Genomic DNA, 21,387 nt, shown 5'->3' with positions numbered 1-21,387 from the left:
TAGCTGGACAATGTATAAGATAAGTCCAACTGAAATTCAGCCATGAATGCTTGTTACACTTTCAAACTCGGTGACACGCCCGCGTCCGAGGAACCAGAAGTAACTATAGGGGATAACCAGATACTAGAAAGGTAGATAGTGCTGGTTATCTACATTGAATAGGTATAGTTAGATAATTCTGGATGTGGGTTTCAGCACAGTATAGATCAGCGGAATGAGAGTCTACAGTCTTGATGTTAACTACTAACAGCTTCAGTACGTATTCCTAAGTGGTTCTGAAATAAAAAGGTCAGAAACATGGGTGGTATGTGCAAAAATGATGCAAGAGGAATGATAACAAACATGAAAAATATGGGTTGAGCTGAAAATCCGACTGTGAATAGGATTAACTTGATTGTTGTGATTGTTGTTTTCCATATGATGCTATGGAGACGTATTTATTCTTAAAACCAAGAAAAGAAACCAGATTAAGTGAATGTCATGTCAACCTAAAAGTGAGAGGGTTAGGTCTAAAGAGTAGCAGCTTAATGCCAATCACATATGATATTTTAATAGGTAGCCTCTGCTGTATTAGTTTTGCAAACTTCAGGCTACCCTACCAGAAATCCATAAAATAGGGCGAAGTGTATACCTGTAGTTGTTTGCCATATTGCAAGGATGGACTCTGAAGATATACAAAAGTAGAATATGGAAAGAATCCGAGTGGTAATAAATTACATTTAGACATATCTAATTGGACAACTTATTGGCATTTCCACAGATGAAAGTAAATATGATAGTTACAAATCTTCGTGAGCTAGTTTCTTTAAAATGTAATTTCGTCTTATCGAAATAGTCAGTAACTCGGCGAGATTCACCCAGGAAGAAGCACATCAACGCTACACAATTCTTAGTGTTTTGCGCACTTATACATCTAACGATCAATTACATTCATGAGGAAAAACCAATTTTAGAACGACACATTATAGAGACTACGAAAATTAAAGTCCATTAGCGACTATAATTTATGGACGAACCAATCCGGTTTAAAACATGTATTGGATTTTGGCGCGAAATTCTCCCATCCACTTGGATAAAAAGCGTTTGGGGACTTTCGCTGATGTCAGTTCGTAATGAAAACTTTAAATATTCCTAATCCAAACCATGAACTGTAAATTATAACTCCTCTTCTTCACACAGGTTCATAACTCTCATTTGGTTCTGGATATTAGGTGGACATTCCCAAGGCCACTTCAGCGTCTCTCAAATGTCGTTCACAAATTATAGTCTCACCGTGATTACCTGTGAAGCTCTAGAAATTGGGAATATACAAGATAGGTTTAAACAAATTTGATGCACACTCTCAAATTACCGTGCGATTATTTAACTCGTTGTGCCGTCTAATACGCTGAACCATACTGATGTTACAATATCTTTAGGAACTAGACTGATTAGGTAAGAAATAACAAGGCCACGAGAAAATGACGTGATCCTGGATATCAAAATATGAAACCGTCACTAGTGACAGGTAAGTAAATACAAAAATATCATACGAACCGGAAAGAACATTCTTACTGCTTAGATTATACTTATCATTTTAGAGATGAGAACATTCATGCTACCATCAGCGAACGTGAACAGAATACTCGGCTTTCAAACTTACGTTCTTTATGAGGAGATTCGCTATGACTATCGTCCACTTTGTCTAGAGAACCATCACTGTCCGCAACTTGAGGTGACTCCATCCTGATTAAAATGATCCCAACTACTCCGCGCGCGAGCCGCTTTAAACCTAAGGTCATTCAATATCCAATGGCTAAGATGGTGGCTGCAACTTCTTAAGTATTGCGTGTCAACAGACGTCGGTTCCTCATGCATTCGTATAGGTGGCGTGATGCAAGGATTAAGCATAAAAATGAATTAGAGCGGACTATTCCACTCATAGACTGTAAAGACCATGAGAACATCGTAGAAAGGGAAGGGGGTACCAACTTGGAAAACCCTGTGTAGGTAGATTACCTGTCTATTCGCATAAGGCTCATACGGATAAACAGGACTTGGAGGCTCACGCGTTTCAAACTGAAGGTACAAGTGATTATATATGAACGCCGCTAGTTTACTGAATAAAATGATTGAGCTGCAGCCTAGTCGTAATTTTAAACAGTTTTTTCTCTCCTCTGGCTTACTGATGTCTAGAAACAGTTCCGAACGCTTTCATGCGCTCGTGGAACGTTATGCATAAGCCACAAATAAGTTACAAACATGTAATGAGTCCGATAAGAAGTCCACACACACGTCTACATACAAACGGTCAAGGTTGATAAGAGAATAAGCGACAGGGTAAAAATGTGACTTGAAAAGAATGAGTAGATTGATCTGTCCAGAAGCTCGAATAACCTACGTGGGCTTAAACTAGTACCAGCCGCTACAAATTCAGAGCATATCTCTCCGTAATCTCACGATTATACTTCGTACTATGCAGCCGAAAGGACTAGTTACTTATTTTGACCTGAATGATCAGTTGTGAAGACATCAATTTCATAAGTTAATCAACGGTGACCAGGAATCTAAATAGTTAAGCTCGGTAGTGGGATGGCAGTGACTTCAGATTATTAAACTAAAAGTACCTATAATCCACATTTCTTTACGGTCAAACATACAGGCACATCTAGTTCACATGGCAAAGTATTTTCCTTCAAAAAAGAGGTTGATCATAACAGACTGAGTACAAATCAACTTAAAGAGCATTGTGAAGGATTAGATTAAGTAGAATTTAGTTGGTCAGCGTGTTCAGCTTATCTTCAGATGTATATTCGATGGTTTTTTGACGAAAAAATGAAAATCATTTTATTTGCGGACGAACAATAAGTGAATGTTAACTGTCCGGATCTATTTATGGATTTTTACTATATATGTATACATATTCTTATCGTATAAATAATAAATAACTATATTATATGTATATTCATATTTCTCTTAGAATGAGCTTCCGTTTCACCTACTGACCATTATTATACGATTTACCATTTTCAGGTTATTCGAAATTTATTAGCCACAGTCTCTCACAACCACAGAAACTTTCGGTCTGATCTTGTATAATTGTAAGTTTCTATTTCACGACACGATAGGGTCTAATTTGCTTGTATATAATATGTATGTTTGAAATACATGATTCATATAGTGGAGGTTGGTTTTGGTGTTGTGGACTAAACCGGCCGGGTTGGGCGAGAAGCTACTGTCTTTGGGGACCAATATGAACTCAGAGTTGGCCCTAGACTGTTCGTACTGGTTTAGACGTCATTGGTCTGGACGTATAATTCGGTGTTTTTAATTGCCGATTTAGTCATGTGCTAGTTAGTGAGTCATAGGGACATAACAGACCACATTTTTTATTCGTGACACTACATGTAATCACATTTATATGCAATATCTATAGTTTCTCTGTATCATCTGTAAGACAGATGTGATTATTTGGAAGATCTCAACACACACGCTTGCGTTGCTATTCAAATGCACCATATCCCTGTCGTTTATTCTTTTACTTTATTGAACAAGGTCCTTAATTGGAGATTATAATAGTGTTACAGCATCCTTTTAGGCAGTTTTACACTACACTGAAACGTTGACCTGGATTATTGATTAATAATACTACTGGCCTTATCTATCTCGTCACTCCATCGGTTCCAACACGTGCAAAGGAACGTTTGCTAGTCAAACAAACTCATTCGTCGTTGTTGTCTCAGAAGAAGCTTACAAGTAACCCTCAATTCATAGCAATAGTTAGCTTTTTTATTCAATATACCACTTAGTCGTAAATGCCATTAGTTGCTGTTTTTCTTTACTCATAAACAGACACTTTGGCCTGTAGTGTGAGTCTTTTTCAGTACATCACTAATTACTGTGTTGTTATATCTTGAATAGGTTTTTTCACTGGGATCCACAACAGGCTCAGTTCAATACTGGATAGTCAATTCATACACAAACTGATGCACATTCCAGTGATGAACCCGCAATCTTGTTAAGACTGACGGTACGAGCATTGCATAGACAGTTTGGAGGCCAGAGTAGCCCGAATCATTTATTTATACAAGGTTTCAGAGAAGCGGTCGAGATAATTTTATTCCTTCTCCAAAGGCAACAGCTTCACACTTTCTAATATAATCAGAAACTAAATAATGATGTTCAGTTTACCAGGTAGTCTAACAAACATACTTTTTGACCGCTTTATGTTTTCAGCAATTAAGTTGTGCAACTTGAAGATTATCTTTTGAACTCAATTAGACTTAACACTCATACATCCCTTTCACCTAAGATTTTTTACTCAGATTATAGTTGTACAGATTTCACGTGAATATAGTAGTAGAATTAGTTATGATGGAATCACAACTAATATTGTGAACATCTTACAATCTAGTGGGTGTTCAGGATTACTAATATCACATAAATCCCCATAATAAACTGCAGGGTTACTTACTTTTGAATTTAACACATGTTCGCTGGAGAAACAAGAGCTACAGAGTTAGACGCCACAACAGAAGTTCATTTTTGCACCTGAAATTTCCACTTTTGTCAGTCCTTGAAAAAAGGTTGACTGATAACTGGTATCTTTCAGTCTAAATATTTAAGTTCAAAATATTTATGTTTTACTCATAAATTGAGTATTATCGGTGTGTAGTTCTAAAAAGTAATTATAATAGTAATTCTCAATATACATCTTTGATTTGTAGGTATCGAGGGCAAAAATGCAAGATAACAGACCAAAGTTGGTTTTCAAACAAACATTCAGGGTTAAAATTGCGTCCAAACCAAGTTCAAAGCTACGGTAATACAATTATGTGAAAAATACTAACAAATGATATTCACAATACCAGTTCATGGTAAGTTAACTACTTGGAGTACCTACTGTAACACTGTCTGAACCTGTACATTTATGAATGTTTGAGTAGATCAACACAATGTTACTTCATTGGGCCAGTTTTCTTAGTGGTTATCAATGATCAACCCAATGCTTTCTGTGTGCAGAAAATCTTAAGGTCTAGTGAGATAAAGATTTCGGTAAGTATCGATGCCCATCAATTGGGATTCAATTGAATAATAATTGGCCAGACTTTAAGAACTTGTTTCCACTAAAAGCGGTCAATGATGGATGTCATTTGTGGACAAAAGTGATGTAGTCAAGCCATTCTTTAGGATTAACTCTATCATCACTTTCATAGCACTACAACTGATTTCAGTTTACTGTCTGAGTATCTCGTATCCAAATAACCACTAGTATGTCACGTAAATATAATGTTGAATGGAAAAAGTGGACTGCGAAATGTATTGACGATGCGTTCTATTTACACAAGCAACTAAAAACACAAGTATATGAGCGACGGGCAAGCAGACGTAGCACGAATTTGACACATTAGTCTACTTATTCTAATTAAGGGTGGTCCATTGAGTTGCTGACAAGCAAGCGTCGAGGGTTAGGGCGATAACTTTAATCTACTAATGATTTCAGAGTTGAAAATTCCGCTTGTATCAGGCCTTTTACGACCAAGGACGAGCCAATCAATCAGTGATACTATCGTTGTTCTCTTACTCTCGCAATTCATACTTATGTTTTCAATCTTATGCTGGATTTTCTATCCCACTATAATTACCTATGACACTCTAAGTCAGGCTTTAATATTATGCCCCAGTGACTGATATTAGATAAAAAGTGAGAGTAAAAAAATATCATCGTAAAAGGTGTAGTTGTTAGCGTTCCTTAGCACTTCATTGTCTTTTGGTTCTCTTTCCATTTTAAAAAATAGCCTTTCTGATTAACCCCGAAATCGCCTCTATCATTTGAAACCATTCCATTTTATAACACATCAAAACTCACTGCTATTTATGACCGTACTCTCTAATATCAAGACTTGATCATATTTCAATCTAGTAACGGCAGCCTGTTTTATTTCTATCTACCAATTTACATATCCTTGTCTGTTCCATTACAAATTGTTGAGTATTATTGAGAGCTTATATCTAAATACCGTGCCCCTTATATTTCCCATGTCTTGTTATTTTTTAGCGTCGCGTTCTCAGTGTACAGATATGGAGCTTCTTACTCCAGGAATAAAGTTAAAAGAACTTAATGTATATGTCTTTTAAGGTCACAGCACATATCAAGCGCCCTAATACTGACCTTATTATATCTTTAAACATCGTCGATATTTATATTGCATAAATACATAGCACTACCACAATTCTAACACACTAATGTCAAGTTTGAACCTGCTGTGCGTTTACCGAATTCACAAAATGAATGCGACACCAGTTCTGAAACATTATAAAGTCTGTACTGATCGTGCAACACTGACGCATAAGCCTGACTACTAAATAGCTGGCACATCTTGACGAATACACTGTTCTTTTTTAATTGATTATCATTATTGGTAACTCGACACAGTAGATATTTTTTCGCCTCTTCTTTCCCTTCTAAACATATTTTATTCTCAAACATCCAAAATCTATAACTAAAAACAAATCATCTTATGTTATACTTAAGCAAATCAAGTACTCAGATTCATATCATCTTCACCTCATATATATAAAACAGAACTTTATATTTGATTATCCCTTGCAATTAACTGTGACTTTCATACCATCATTCCTAATTGTTATTGCACGAATATTCATATAAGTATCAAGTTTAACTCAGAGTTCTATTGCATAACTTTACATATATTCTTCCGAGTGCACTAAAAAACTAACAAAATTAATGGTTTGCTTCAGAAGTCGATATTCATCACCTTCTTATTACCATGATCGAACACACTCACGAGGTATTCATTCCTTTTCTATCCCTTTTCTCTTCCTAAATAAATAATATTTCTAAGATTTCGAAGTTTGTAATTGAGACAATAACTTGTGTTACACTTAAATTAATTTCTCAAACTCTTTCGGTCTTCACTATGCATATATGACTCATACATATTGATATTTGGTTGTCCTTAGCACTTAATCGAGACTTTTATAGCATCACTTCAAACTATGACTACACAAACACTTATTCCGACGTCATATTTTACTGCATTAGCAAGTTATTTCTCATATTTATTTATTCTATTTTATTTTTGTTACTCAGTCGTGTTCATAAACAGGCTTATTAAACTATTTGTGTATTTCGCCCTTTCCTTATTTGAAGTCAACTCAATATTCTTCTCAATTATACAGAGCCTGATTTATTATTATTACTCCATTCTCTTATTAATTCCTCTTTATTTCAAGTACGGCAAGTTTAGTGCTAACATAATTAAAACTGTAACGAAACCCGAAATGCTTTCTTCACAGCACTTATGTACCCATAAAATGTTTGTGAATAATAATGATAGTAACTAGTTTGAGGTACAGTGTGTAGGTAGGCATTCAATTAAGTTATATATGAGGATAGGAAGCTCATACAAAAAGACACTCAAGGTCGACGCGTAAACATTGGATAAGAACTAACACATGTTCATAGAATAAGTTTGTTTGAGGATCATGAGTATTTCATGCACGTCATTACATGTTTCCCATTTTAGAAAGCGGATCGTATTACATCTACCAAGTATTCCAGCCGTCATATCTGTTAAATTGAGGTAGACAAAGCATATGTCATCATGTTGTTTCTCTCCAGAAGTCTAGGCTATCTGACCGTCAATCTAACGGAACAGGTTACAATGATTATGTATGACTCTATAGAAAGTAACAGGAAAGTATTGAGAAACTTATTGCTGTCTTATGACAGTTTCGCAGAAAAATAACCAACGAGATACTTATAAGTTAGGAAATAAGGGTCTGTAGTGTTATTGGTCCCTAATCACACGATCTTCGAAGCTGAACATAGAATTATCAAAAAGATCCACTTCCAACATGTAAAGCTAAGAGAAGGTCAACAATGACAAACGTTGGAACAAGGGTTCAAAAGGGTGTAGCGGTATTGGTTCTAGCCACGTAATCCTCAAAGATGAACACAAAGTGGCTGGGATAATCGATATTCAATATTTAACGCGGGGAGAAGACCAACGATGGACAAGGCGTGGGGAATTAATTGAATTCAATCAGGCGTCCTCATTCTATATAACTTATCTTTGCTCAGATTAAATTTTTTGTTCTATTTTTAGCCTAAATGTGTTCTTTAGAAACTCCGGACATCAAATTGTTAGTTGTGATGATACAAGTCATTGTAGACAGCGATTTCACTTCCACGTAAGTTCTTATTAATCAGACAGTTACACCATGACAAATCGACAACTTTAGGATTATGCTCATTATTATAATAATACTGATAACGACGTAGAACATAGTTCTACGATGGCATGGCTCGGTCATACAACGTGGTCACTCTATGTAAAACCTCTTTGATCTTGTATTAAATACATTATTTTCTACCCCGCCGAAATGCGTCCTTAGGGAATTCTAGACATTATATACCTGATTCTTACGGTACGATTAGTCAGAATAGTCAATTATGTGACTTCCACGTAAGATCTTATAGATTAGGCAGTCACATCGTGAGATGTCTGCAATTTTAGGATCAGGTCTATTACTATGGTAGTGCCAATACTGAAGTAGTTTTTTTTTGATTTCAAAGGTCCATAAACTCGTGCATATGGTGCAGAAATATTTCAAGAGAAATGATTACTGTTGGTCATGAGCCACTTCATACTGAGCCATCTGCAATACGTACTGCATTAGAGCATGCACATGAGACCGTGAATTCAGAATCCCAAGGGAAATGTTCGTGGAAATTTGTGATAAGTGAAGGTACTAAACATAGTGTGTATACTATAACTTCTTGCCTCTGCCATTGGTATGCACAAGTAAAAAAAGAACGTGTCAGCGTAGCGTTAAAGGGAGAATACAACGTACACGTGCTAAGTAGTTGTACCGTAACTGAAATGGAATGAGCAGTTGTTTACTACAAACGCTTCATTTGTTAAGAAAGGTATGACAACACGAAACGCTCACCAACACATCAAATCCTTTTGATCTCACCAATCATTATTTCATGATTATCATGAAGGGTATTAAGTTCATCGTCTCATTTTTCCTACCCTATAGTTACTATTCGGCATGTTATTTACGCCACTCTTTTTTCCTGTTTAATAGATTGTATTAATTGTTTATTTTCCACATCAACAGTGTTAATTTACGATTTAAAAATAGGTAAGGTTTACCAAGTCAAATAGCTTACTTGTTCTGACTTTGGCTGAACGAAGACTTTGTTCTAGATAGTCTATCGAATAGTTCAGAATTACGTCTATAGGAAATTACTTCTTACACAGTGCATACTTTCTGCTGATTCTATCGAGGGTATGGATGATATTCACAGTTATTATAAACGTACTACAGTTCTTTTTGTGGTTTTTCCCTAGTTCTTCTTTTCGTCATCAAATAGATGTTTATTCGTCCATAGTCGGATGCTATCAGAAATCCTCAACTATTCTTCAATGCAAAGACAAGATTTTACCATCTCATGATGAAGATATTGTATATTGGTGGGACGACCTTCAGGAAACCGGTCTGTCTAACCCACATTTTTCATGGGTAAGATTACGAAGTTGGTTGTTTGTGGACCGACTGGTTCTGGGAAAACTTCTCTGATTGAACACTGCATATATGGGAACTATTTTGAAAGGCAACCGGAAGACTTTGTAAGTTATATCGTTATGCTAGCATTCTCAGGATTTTAACCTTGGTTCTATTTTCTAATGCAACAGAGTTCATTATCGACAATCAATCTCAAGACAAGTGTGCAGTGACTATTAAGAGCTCCAACTGCCTTTTTTATTTAAATAATCTGGAAATAAAGTGCTTTGCACCTTAATCCTCAAAATTTTAAACAGCGGCTCCCCCAAAATGGATCAAATTTTCCCCAAAATTGGGAGGTTGGGCAAGCTTGTCTTGTCTTGTCTTCAGTAATAAGGATAGTAGGTTGGTGAACCTGTATTAATCGTGACACACTGCTTTCCAGTGAAGGTCCAGCTTCTCTTTGAAAGTATTCACTGATGGGGCTGATAGCACTTGTTCGGGTAAGGCGTTCCAATCATTGACTACTCGATGAGAAAAACGGGATCCTACTTTGAGTTTACTAGATGGCGGTTTGTGAAATTTCTTGCTATGACCTCGGAGATTATTAGTTCTGGAGGGAGCACAAAGATAAGACATATTAACACCCAAATCATAATTAAAGATACGAAATGCTAGCGTAAGGTCACCTCGCGTCCTACGATACGACAAAGGGGAAAAGTTTAGGCGTTTTAAACACTCATCGTAAGGGAGTTTATAAAGACCCTTCATTAGTCTTGTTCCCACACGCTGGACACGCTTTAGTGAGTTAGTATCCTTTACAAGACATGGGCTAGCTGCTTGGATACAGTACTCTAAATGTGGTATTATGTAGGTGGGATATAAAATTCGGAACGTTTCCTCGTCAAAAGGTTTGGACGCTCAGTGAAGTGACCATAACGCACGAAAACCTTTGACAGCAGCTGCTTTGCAATGCGTAGTTGTTTTTAAATCATGACAATACTACTCCTAAATCTTTATGCTCTTGAACTCATGGAAGAGGTTTACCCTCAATAGTGTAACGGTAACTATTACCGTGACCGGTGTGCATTAGAACACTCTTCCTAGCATTGATTTCTAAGCCCTACTCTCGAGCCCATCTAACTAAATCGTCTAAGTCAGCTTGAAGATCTAGATGATCAGCCTCACTTTTTATTCTCCAGATTTTTACATCATCCGCAAACAATAATGTCGACGACCTAAGCAACAGCGGTAACTCATTAACGTAGAGAAGGAAGAGCAGAGGGCCTAAGATGGTGCCTTGGGGTACACCACTTTTGACCGGCTTCCAATCGGATAGCGTTCCGTTGACCCTCACTCTCTGTCTGCGGTCACGTAAGAAATTTCCTATCCACTCATGTACAGTACCTATTATTCCGAAGCTCGTGAGCTTCTGCATAAGACCTACGTGTGAAACCTTGTCAAATGCTTTGCTAAAATCTATGAATATCACATCGACAGACAGACCGTTATCTAGGGCTGCTGTCCAATCCTCCCTCGCAATAAGCAAGTTAATCAAGCATGAACGCTTGTTACGAAATCTGTGCTGCTTAGGAGCTAACAGATTGTGTAAATCTATGTGGCTTAGCAACCTAACCCGAATTATCTTTTAAAGTAACTTAACGACTATACTAGTTAGACTGACAGGCCGGTAGTTAGATACTATCTGTCTGACCGTCCTTAAATATAGGACCGACTATAGCGTACTTCCAATCTCTAGGGAGTTGAGCGAGTGAGAGGGACATGTTGAAGAGTGTCGCGAGCGGTTTTGAAATAATGTCTGCAAGAGATGACAACAACCGTGGATGTAACCCGTCAGGGCCCGGTATCTTACTAGGTTTGAGGTTAGTTATCAACGGTAGGACAGTTTCCTCAGTCACCTGTACAGATTCAATGGTTAGTATCTCGGTGTGAGTAGGACAAGTATTTGCTACAATAAACGTAGAGTAGACTTCGCTAAAATAGTTTGAAATAGTCTCAGCTTTTGCTCTATCTGATTCAGCCAGTAAATCTGAATTTTCGTGTAACAGTAACGGGGAAATACCATCACTACGTCGTTCGTACGTGGTACGGGATTTGGCTACGGTTTTCTTACAGATATTACGGACTTTTTGGTGCTCACGCTTAAATGGTGCATGACCTGTCAACAAAAATAAGTCCCAGAAATGTTTCCTACGCTTTAACAGCTTCCGGGTTTCCTTATTAATCCATGGAGGGCAATGTGATAGCTTACGTGCTGACCATGGGATAAACGGCGACGTTACGGACTCGAATGTAGCCTTAAACTTATTCCATTCATCTTCGATCAATCCATCCGCGTCGACCGACCAATCAGTCGAGATAGCACAGTTTCTGATTTCCGGAATATTGGCTCGCCAGATATTGGGACGGGGTGGAGCAGATACGAATTGTAAGCTCTATCCGGTTAATATGCGGTGCGTTGAAGTCCCTAATGATCGGACAACATTCTGCCATACTCCAAGAATATATGTGTCTTAGGATAAAGTCGTCAGCAAGAGAAAACGGACTACGGTATATTCCCCCTATAGTCACTAACCCATTTCTAGATTTAATCTTTCAACATGCAACCTCACATTTGCCACTAATATGAGCCTCCGATATGGTTGATTATATACGAAAGTGATCCTTAACGTATAATATTATACCTCCCCCCTTGCGACTTGAAACTCTATCACTTCTAATACAGATATAGCCTGCAATGAAAGGAGAACAGTCTATATCTACTGTGAACCAAGTTTCTGTAACAACGATTATATCGGGACATAATTCTTCCACCATCAGACTTAGCTCGGACGTTTTATTTCTAAGACTACGAGCGTTCGTGTAGCGCACACTTAAGGTGTTTTGGCAATCAATCATTCTACCCATACAGGCCTCGGAAGCATTGGCTTCCAAGACCTGACTACCCGAAAACCCTTAATGGTAAGGTTATTTTCGCCATTTAATTTGCGAGTCCTCAACTCCGTAAGAGCATTCTTCCACTTGATTCGATCCTCAAGCGGCCAATCTGGTCGAATACGGATATTTGAGTCACGAGTTTTTGGTGCGTTTTTCAATAATATGTCTCTTTCTTCGAAACTCCCGAGAACCAGCTTCAGGATTTTTCTTGGTTGGGTCTCGCCTCCAACCCATTTACCAAGTCGTATTACCTTTGTAATATGTACCCCTGAAACCTCTTCAGGTAGTACATTTCTTACCACAGACTCCATTAACCGCAGGTCATGCGTATGTCTTCTAGCAGGGTCGTTATCTTTCGACTCCTCTAGATTCCAAATAATTAAACTAAGAAGGGGTTTAGCTTCCTTTGAAATTGTGTTAACAGCTTTCGACCGTGACGATAGATCCTGCATATTAACTACTGGTATCTTATGATTAGGTTTTATTGTAACCGAGTCCTGTGAGTGACTCACAACAGTGTTAGACGAAGCTTTACTTTGGAGCTTTGGTGGATTGATCTGAGAGTCCACCAAGTACTTATCAGGTAAACAGTCATTAGTTTTAGCTGTCTTTCCTACTCTTCTGCGTTTTCGCGTAATCCATTTTCCATCAGCCGAAACATCTACATTAGAACAACTCGGGACAGTAATTGTTTTATCTGGGTCACCGGTTGCTGCTGTAGCAATATGGCCACCAACGTTTAATGAGGTGTCACTCACTGATCGTTTCGGGGGAGAACGTTTAACTGCGGGTTGCACAGGTAGATGTCTGGCTTGCGCCGTGACAGCACTTACAACACTAACGCAATCTTCGCCATCAGTACCAATGTTACCAGTACGGCCCTCATCAACCTTCTTATTAGCCAACATCAGGAGGCTAACTGCTTCCTGGATGAGTAGTGTTTTGCTCGAGCAACAAAAACTACAAAGCCAATGAGAGTTGGACTTTGAGCACCTTTTATATGCAGTGAGGCTTAATCGGGTGCACATCTTATGGAACCACTTATTTCACTCATCACATTGCATCCCTTCCTCCCCGGGAAATAAGCAATATGGTTGTCCACATTTATGTGCAGATCTAGCCATCTTGAAAAACAACTAGAACGGTGACAAAAACAGGATATGTAAAAGGATTCTCAAACCTCAACTAAATAAATCAAGTAAAAGTCGACCAAGTATGCTTCGATGCAATAAATACACAAAAGCAAAATCAAAACACTCAATACAATATCACTTTAACTGGAGTAGATGCGATTAAAGTGTAAACAGTAGTTTTGATGCGTAATTTACGATCAAAACAGCTAATTAACTCAACGAGAAACAATACCATTGTCCTTTTAAATCGAGCGACTGTACTATCTACTTAGACCTTCCTTATCGATAAGAGAACCATAGGTGAGGTGTACAAGACTTTAAAACGAAGAAAATGAGATATTGCTTGTGGAACTTTTGTCTGTATGGCCTGTCGAAGGTGGCTAAGTGTACTTCTTATGACATTAGTTTTTTTCATTTTAAATTCGCTTAGGGTGACCAGATTTTGTGTAATAGCCCCATACTGTGAACTTGTACGATGAATCCATATTATCCTACTGACTATACCATCTTGTTTCCTACGAATTGCGAAGATCGTTGGTACAAACTGCGTAAGGTGTTCAAAGCTCAAATGAAGCAGCTAACAAATATGTTTTGAGTTTTAGTCGTTTGGACTAGCAACAGCTTATTTCAAAATCACTACATTTTTCGAAACATTAAATCAATGTTTTATGAGTCTTATCTCTAAATATTGAAAATTTCTTTATAATTTCCTTATGTATAAATGATAATCATTCATTTAAGAATATATTTTAATTACCAGATTTCGACTTATGAAGACACTTATAATGCCGTTGTCGAGACAGATCGTGGTTTTAAAGAAAAAGTTCGAATTTACGATCTTGGAGGGATGACTAAATTGGAAAAACATTTTGTGAATTGTGCTGATGCATTCATTTTGGTATATGATATAAGCGATTCCAAATCTTTCAGCTCTGTTCAAAGTTTAAAACAAGACGTAAATCTGTCCTACTAAATCCTATAACTTTTGTTTCCGTAGATTGACAGATATCGCGAGAAACGTGATTTATGTATTGTACTTAGCTGTCACAAAGTTGATAAACCTAAAGATGCAACTTTAGATTCTACAGAAGTTTCTCGATGGTCTCAATCGGAGAAAGGTAATCTAATTGTGTCCTATGTGTTGTAATACATGGTGTTAAGTGTCCACTTTTTACAGAAAGGAATCTACTTGAAACACTAAGAGATGCTCCACAAATATTAAGATGAAGGGTTAGACGCATAAGACAATAGTCTCCTTTGAATGACTAGTGGAAGAGTGGTTTGTCAAATGTCCCGTCAGTCAAACTGACTGTTAGTAACAGGCTATGTTTTTAGTGTTTTCAAAAACGCTTGACGTAGATAGCTGGGGTGGTGTTTCTAAGATGTTTCTCGATAAATAGAATTCTTAATCCAAATAAACACGATTTAAAGCTTTCCATCGGTGCTAATTATCTTTCATCCATGTTAATATTAGGTATAGCTCATCAAGTTATCGGTGATCTGGATGTATTTAGCTCTGTTTTCAGTTCCTCACCTTCATTTACTTTGAGTTTTCTTTCAGATTTTCAAATATACAAGTCTCAAAAGTCTGACCGTAATCAAATTCGCCACATTTATTTGGCAGGTATTCGAAAACTGACATGACTAGGACATCTCGTTCGCTACCGATTAGGTAGTCAATTCCAAACATTTCCCATTTCTAGGAATATCTACACCGCTTCGACTTACTGTCCAGATGTGATTCTTATCAAAATAATGATTTTCAGAATGTGGGAAGTGTGTACATGCTTAACGTCCCAAAAAACTGAAAGGTTAAGATGTAAAGATAATAAAATTCCGTAGTACCAATTAAGAATAGTAACAAAAACAATCATAACACAAAAGAAAATGTACATAAAAGTTATATAATAATGCGAGGGTTTGATTTAGGTAAATATGGTGGTTGCCACATCTCTTTCAAACTAATTCCCTCTTCTTTCTGATCTTATCATGGTTTCTGTGGTTGTCGAACTTTGGTGTAGGGTAGCGTTTGTTGCAGTTAGCTTATTTATTGCTTGTCCTGCTGTAGATTTTAGTGATTTTATCGCTTGTTGCTCAGTACTTTCTAGAAATGTTGATTTAACTCGATCGGTGCTAACAGTGTCTTACATACTCTTTCAGCTTTGACTGTTTTACCGTCTTTCTTGATGATTTTAAGAGGGCTGTCATACTTTTTCATTTCTGACGAATTTATATGAGCATTTTTCTAATTCGATAAGCACGAATGGTCTTGCTTTCTGGGTTTGCGGGTTGACAGATCTAATGGGTTCAATCTGTTTTCTTAATTTCTGCTTATGTCTGTTGGAATATTTGTTGCACGGTTAAAAAAATCACCAAGCAAATATAGCGTCCTTCCATAGACCAACTCAGCAGCAAAAAAATCGATGTCTTGTTCGAGAGTTGAGTGGATGCCTAATCAGTCAGTCACAACGTTAAATATGGTACGTACACTCATCGGTTCAAGGTGCCATACCCCATTAGTGCAGAAAGATGAAATTGTCAGACCAAATCCCAGAGTAGTAGAGATAGTAACAGTTTCAATGGTAGTGGAAAAGATAAGGCATCGAAAATGAGATTTGAGAAGGAAATATAATTAGTGAAGAAAAAGTAAATAAATTAGGCCCTGTTACCCCTCGTGGAGGAGCATAGGCTACCCACCAGCATTCTCCACCCAATTCTGTCCTGGACATTCCTTTCCATTTGTTTCCCAAATTCCTTATAACCTTATTTAATTTTTTGGGTCAGAGCCTGTGGGAAAGGACAAACCAGCTTCTAACTGAAGAGGAAATTAGGGAAAGACGATGGAAGTGGATAGGACATATATTACGGAAAACATCGGACTATATCACGAGGCAAGTCCTCACTTGGAGTCCTGAATGGAAAAAAAAGAGGAAGACCAAAGAACACATTGTGTTGGTAATTGGAGGCAGACACATATATGAATAGCAACTGCAAACGGCCAGCGACAACGTAGAACTTCGTACGTACGTACATAAGTTCAAGTTGCCATACCACATTATCACAGAGATACAACTGTCGATTCAAATCCCGTAGTGGTAGAGGTAGTAAAATTATAAGCGGTAATCGGAAAGATTAGGATTTGAAGATTTTATTCAAGGAGTATAATCCAGTGAAATGAATTTCGAAAGAGAAATAAAGGACGTGAAGAATTCAGAAGATTAGAATTTCGTAGAACACAAAGAGTGTATGCACCTGCGCCACTGCAAACGATTTTGAGCCATGCTGTTCAAAGTCCTTGAACGTCTGTTTTAATAATTACACAGAACCTAACCAGGTAGACTACACCTAAGATGGCTCAGTTTAATCGTCTATGACTTGATGGAATGATGCCATATTTTGTTTTGGCTGCCACTAACTTTCTTCCACCCTACTCCTATTATTATTATTTATTTATTTCAACACATAGATAATGGTACAAAGAGGCACCAAATACATATGCGCCACACAAATCTCATTCGATATGTGTGAGGGCTGTGATACTGCTAGGATGCCCAGACCGAAGCAGGTGGTTTTCTTGGGGGGCCACACCCCGAGCCTTCGACCTGAAGGTCTGATCCACAAGGCAGTGGAGCATCGTAAGGAGATGCAGTCCCATGGAAGCCGGTGACCAACAATTGGTTCATACGCCATTTGTTCCCGCAGGATACTGGAGCCCATGTGCACCATAGATTTGGAATCCGGTTAAAGCACCGGACATTCGCTTTTCGTCCTCTCATTTTCGTAAACAACACCCCCGCCACGAGAAGGCAGTGAGTAGGACTTCCCTGGCAGAGGCTATATACGCGTGGCCGTGTGAGAGCATTTCGAGAGGGAGAGCGGACCCTCCCCACTCTCGGCCGTACCAGGGCATTTGGGGGCTACTCCTATACCGGCAAACATCACCCATCGAGGAGGTAGGCGATTATAGGGCATGCGTAACATGTCTTAACCATTTCAGTTGATGAAGATTTACTACTTCATCATTCTGTTTGCCATCTTTACCTAATACTCTATTTCAAAGTCAGGCATTGCTCACTATTAATTGTCTGGTAACTTAGTTTTGTATATTAATCCACGTGGTTTGTGTTTTTGTGTACTAGCTTCTATCTTGGCTTCTTGGATAACAAGAGGTACAGCGTGTAGGTGTAGTATAAATGAAAAGTGGAATTTTGTTTTTCACACTTTTGTTTATAAAATAATTTTTGCGAAGCACTTGTTTAACATTTATAAGAACAAATACCGAATTATTTATTTGGTGCGTGAGCAATTATTCAGAGGCGATACACCGTTTTAATGTACATACCTCAAAATGATCGACTAGAAAAATAATCCCTATTCAGTATACTGATTTGATGTTTAACGAAACCAGTTTCTTTAAATTAAGTTGCAACAATCCAATCACAATTAACGGCGAAGATTTGGAAGATGTAAAAACCTTTACATTATCTGGGTAGCATCATTGATGAACAGGGTGGATCTGATGCAGATGTGAGGGCGCGGATCGGCAAAGCAAGAGCAGCATATTTACAACCGAAGAATATCTGGAACTCAAAGCAACTGTCAACCAACACCAAGGTCAGGATTTTCAATACAAATGTCAAGACAGTTCTACTGTATGGGGCTGAAACCTGGAGAACTACGAAAGCCATCATCCAGAAAATACAGGTGTTTATTAACAGTTGTCTACGCAAAATACTTTGGATCCGTCGGCCGGACACTATTAGCAACAACCTACTGTGGGAGAGAACAAACCAGATCCCAACAGAGGAAGAAGTCAGGAAGAAGCGCTGGAAGTGGATAGGACACACATTGAGGAAAGCACCCAACTGCGTCACAAGACAAGCCCTCATATGGAACCCTCAAGGCCAAAATGTGAAGAGGAAGACCAAAGAACACATTACGCCGGGAAATAGAGATAGACATGAGAAAAATGAACAAGAATTGGATGTAACTAGAAAAGAAGGTCCAGGACAGAGTGGGTTAGAGAATGCTGGTCGGCGGCCTATGCTCCATTGGGAGTAACAGGCGTAAGTAATTAAGTAAGCTGTTTTATCAGTTCATTGAGTAAACGAGGATAAAAAAAATGCAGTTACCTTTTTGTATAAGGTATACACTATTAGCTAAATTGTTCTGTTCACCTGAGTTATCTGGACGGAAACTGTAAACAAGCTTCTTTTCTAGCGTGTGTTTTACAAAAATTCGAAAACGCTCTTTTTAGTTTTGATTCTCTGGGCAAATAACAAAAGCTAAAATATCCCTGCTCTTCAGTGATTAGCTTTATATTAGTATGTCTATCTATCTTCTCACTGTCACTAAAGGAAATTTACATAATTAGAAAATATAATTATTATATTGTTCATCACATCAATCTACTTCATCTTCTATCGATCTATAATTTTCCTGAAAATTAGTCGAAATTTATTGATTGATTTGTATACTCTTTTTCATCAAGTAAATAAATAACAACATTTCTTAAGACTGTAAGATATGATTCTCTGTTCATTCATTCGATAGATTAAAAACCATTATAATAAAAGAAATTCTTGAAACATTAATAATTTTTTTATCTCGATAGTTTACTGTTTTTTTAGTAAGCACCTTTATTTTTTGTAAATGTTAAGTTCATAGAGGTAGATACAAAATTGACCGGTTAAAAAGTTGTCAAATAACCTTGGGCATCACTTTCTTGCTCCTAAGTGGTAACAAAGATAAGAATAGATTGGTTTTGAAAGAAATAAGGTCTTTTCTATAGATTCAAACATATATCACCTTGTATAACAGCAAGAGGCTACAAATGACTTGTTTGGGTAGTGCCTAATTATCTGTCCAACTGGATGATTAATAGTTATTTGTTTACATATTGGTTCAACTATTTTACACATATAGGACTCTGAGTCTCTACTACTATCCGATAATAATTGATTGAATGCTTTCAACAAAAAGTAACATGAAGTCGACTTGTCTTCGCATTCTTGGCATCTACTTAGAGCTTTATTCTCATTGGATAGAAGTCAGTCATAAGCTAAGATAGTAAAAGATTTCTAAAGTCCTAAGAATACAAATTTCACACTTCTTTTACTAATAGATTGATTTCTTAAAGTAATTTTACTTAATTCAAAGCATTTGTATATATACTATGTTTTAGTCAATCATAGAAAAAGAATGTTTTAGGATTATTAGCTGTTATGTGGGTTTTTTCGGTCTAAATATCTGTCAGTCTTGATATTGTCATCGTTTTGAAAGTCATTTAACCTAACTACTCTTAAAACATAAATAACAAGTAAGTTTCGTGTTGTGATAATTAAGATCATTCAAGCTTCTTTAATTTTTTTGTAATCATTCTTTAAATTTCATGTAGCTACATTATTAGTATAGTGAGTTTGTTGATAACTAATTTGTCCAGGGGGACAAGTTTTCTTTTTTCTGCTAATCAATTTACACCAAACGTTGTATTTTTGATTGTTGGAACTTCAAAAGTGATACTTTCCACTCTTTTTTTTTTCAATTCAGTGGCAAATATATTTGAAACAACTGTGTATGACCGCCAATCACTCATGAATTTATTCACATGGACTGTTTCCCGTATCACTCAGTCCCAAAGTGAGTCGGTTACGTAAAAATATAACAAACATATCATAGCTCTTTATTAACCTGATATTTAACTCTTTTTAACCCATAGATACAACATTTAAAATACTATTCATTTTCAGAACAACAGTTAAACATAAACTGAAACCATTTAAAATGTTAATGAAAAGGAGTTCCGAAGTTTTTCCAGCTTAGTTAATTTTTCTTTTAAAGCAATGCAATTGACATTACTTGATTGTTCAAAATCAAGATTTTCTTAGCATCCATTAAATTTGATGTTGGTGTTTTACCTGACTAAAATCCAATAACCAATATTTTCTGGTGAAAATGAAGTAACCGTTGGCCAAAATCTGGAATACACATATACCTAACGACAACCTAATATAATTCACTACTCTAAGCGTTAGACAGTATCCGGCATAAAAAAATCTAACTGTTTATGACGCAAGCAATGAACAGTTATACCACGTTATCCTTTTTTGGATTTAGTTGTTATGTCAGCTGACGGCATTGAATGATATGCACAGGTGACTACCATTTTCACCACATCTTTGCTGTTTTGACAACCATACTGAACGACGTTGTTTTCTCAAAAGTCCCTCGATGAACACATGCAATAACCCTTTTGATAGAAAAGTTCGACAGGTGTCTGAGTTTCTTTGGATACCATTTGAAATACAAAACTAACTGACGAGTAGTTCGCTAAATTTGATAATTTAAGATGGTAGTATTTAGTCAGTTCTCATGTTACGTAGTTTGATAACACTAGTTGAAGTGATTAGTCGCGTTGAATTCATTATTTTCATAAAATAAAATGCCACCTGCTCTGTTGTGAAGCGTTGATTGAATAAATCTCCTCATATTTCCAAAAAGATGTATAGTGTAAGTCGTGCCGGAGTTAGGCGAAAAGCTTCTAGCTAGAAGAATAATCAACACTGTAGAAATTAATAACTTTATATGACAAGCTATATCTCTTCCTGATGTATCGAAAGTACTCCCAGTTTCATTGACAATGATATACTTCTTTCACAATATTATTGTCTGTTTGTTTAATCCCAGATAAATTTAAGTGTTCAACTATTTTTCCCCAATTATCTATAATTCTCCACATGTTATTAGTTTTGTGCTGAGAATTGTCTTCAAATTAATC

At 37.1% G+C, this 21,387-nt stretch overlaps 2 protein-coding genes across 4 annotated transcripts in view; one reads left to right on the top strand and one right to left on the bottom strand.

Annotated features, from left to right (window-relative positions):
- The window catches only part of MS3_00011045 (uncharacterized protein), a gene marked incomplete at its 5' end in the record, with an annotated part of 37,064 nt that extends 35,340 nt beyond the window's left edge, over positions 1-1,724 (bottom strand). For both annotated transcript variants that reach the window (XM_051219452.1, XM_051219453.1), the window contains one exon: positions 1,643-1,724. In XM_051219452.1, the coding sequence (XP_051065472.1) occupies positions 1,643-1,724 (82 nt within the window). The remainder of the gene's footprint in view (positions 1-1,642) is intronic.
- A 7,768-nt stretch (positions 1,725-9,492) lies between these two features.
- The window catches only part of NKIRAS2_1 (NF-kappa-B inhibitor-interacting Ras-like protein 2), a gene marked incomplete at its 3' end in the record, with an annotated part of 30,932 nt that continues 19,037 nt past the window's right edge, over positions 9,493-21,387 (top strand). The window contains exons 1-4 of one of the 2 annotated variants that reach the window (XM_012943188.3): positions 9,493-9,644; positions 14,371-14,565; positions 14,608-14,728; positions 20,160-20,249. In XM_012943188.3, coding sequence (XP_012798642.2) covers positions 9,534-9,644; positions 14,371-14,565; positions 14,608-14,728; positions 20,160-20,249 — 517 coding nt within the window. In that variant the 5' untranslated portion in view covers positions 9,493-9,533. Of the gene's footprint in view, positions 9,645-9,675; positions 14,566-14,607; positions 14,729-20,159; positions 20,250-21,387 lie in introns of both variants that reach the window. The other variant, XM_051216850.1, reaches the window with a different exon arrangement.

This window comes from Schistosoma haematobium, chromosome 6, assembly GCF_000699445.3.
Source record: "Schistosoma haematobium chromosome 6, whole genome shotgun sequence".
NCBI lineage: Eukaryota > Metazoa > Platyhelminthes > Trematoda > Strigeidida > Schistosomatidae > Schistosoma > Schistosoma haematobium.
The sequence above is the reverse complement of the archived record's forward strand: the minus strand, read 5'-3'. Positions and strand labels throughout refer to the sequence as shown.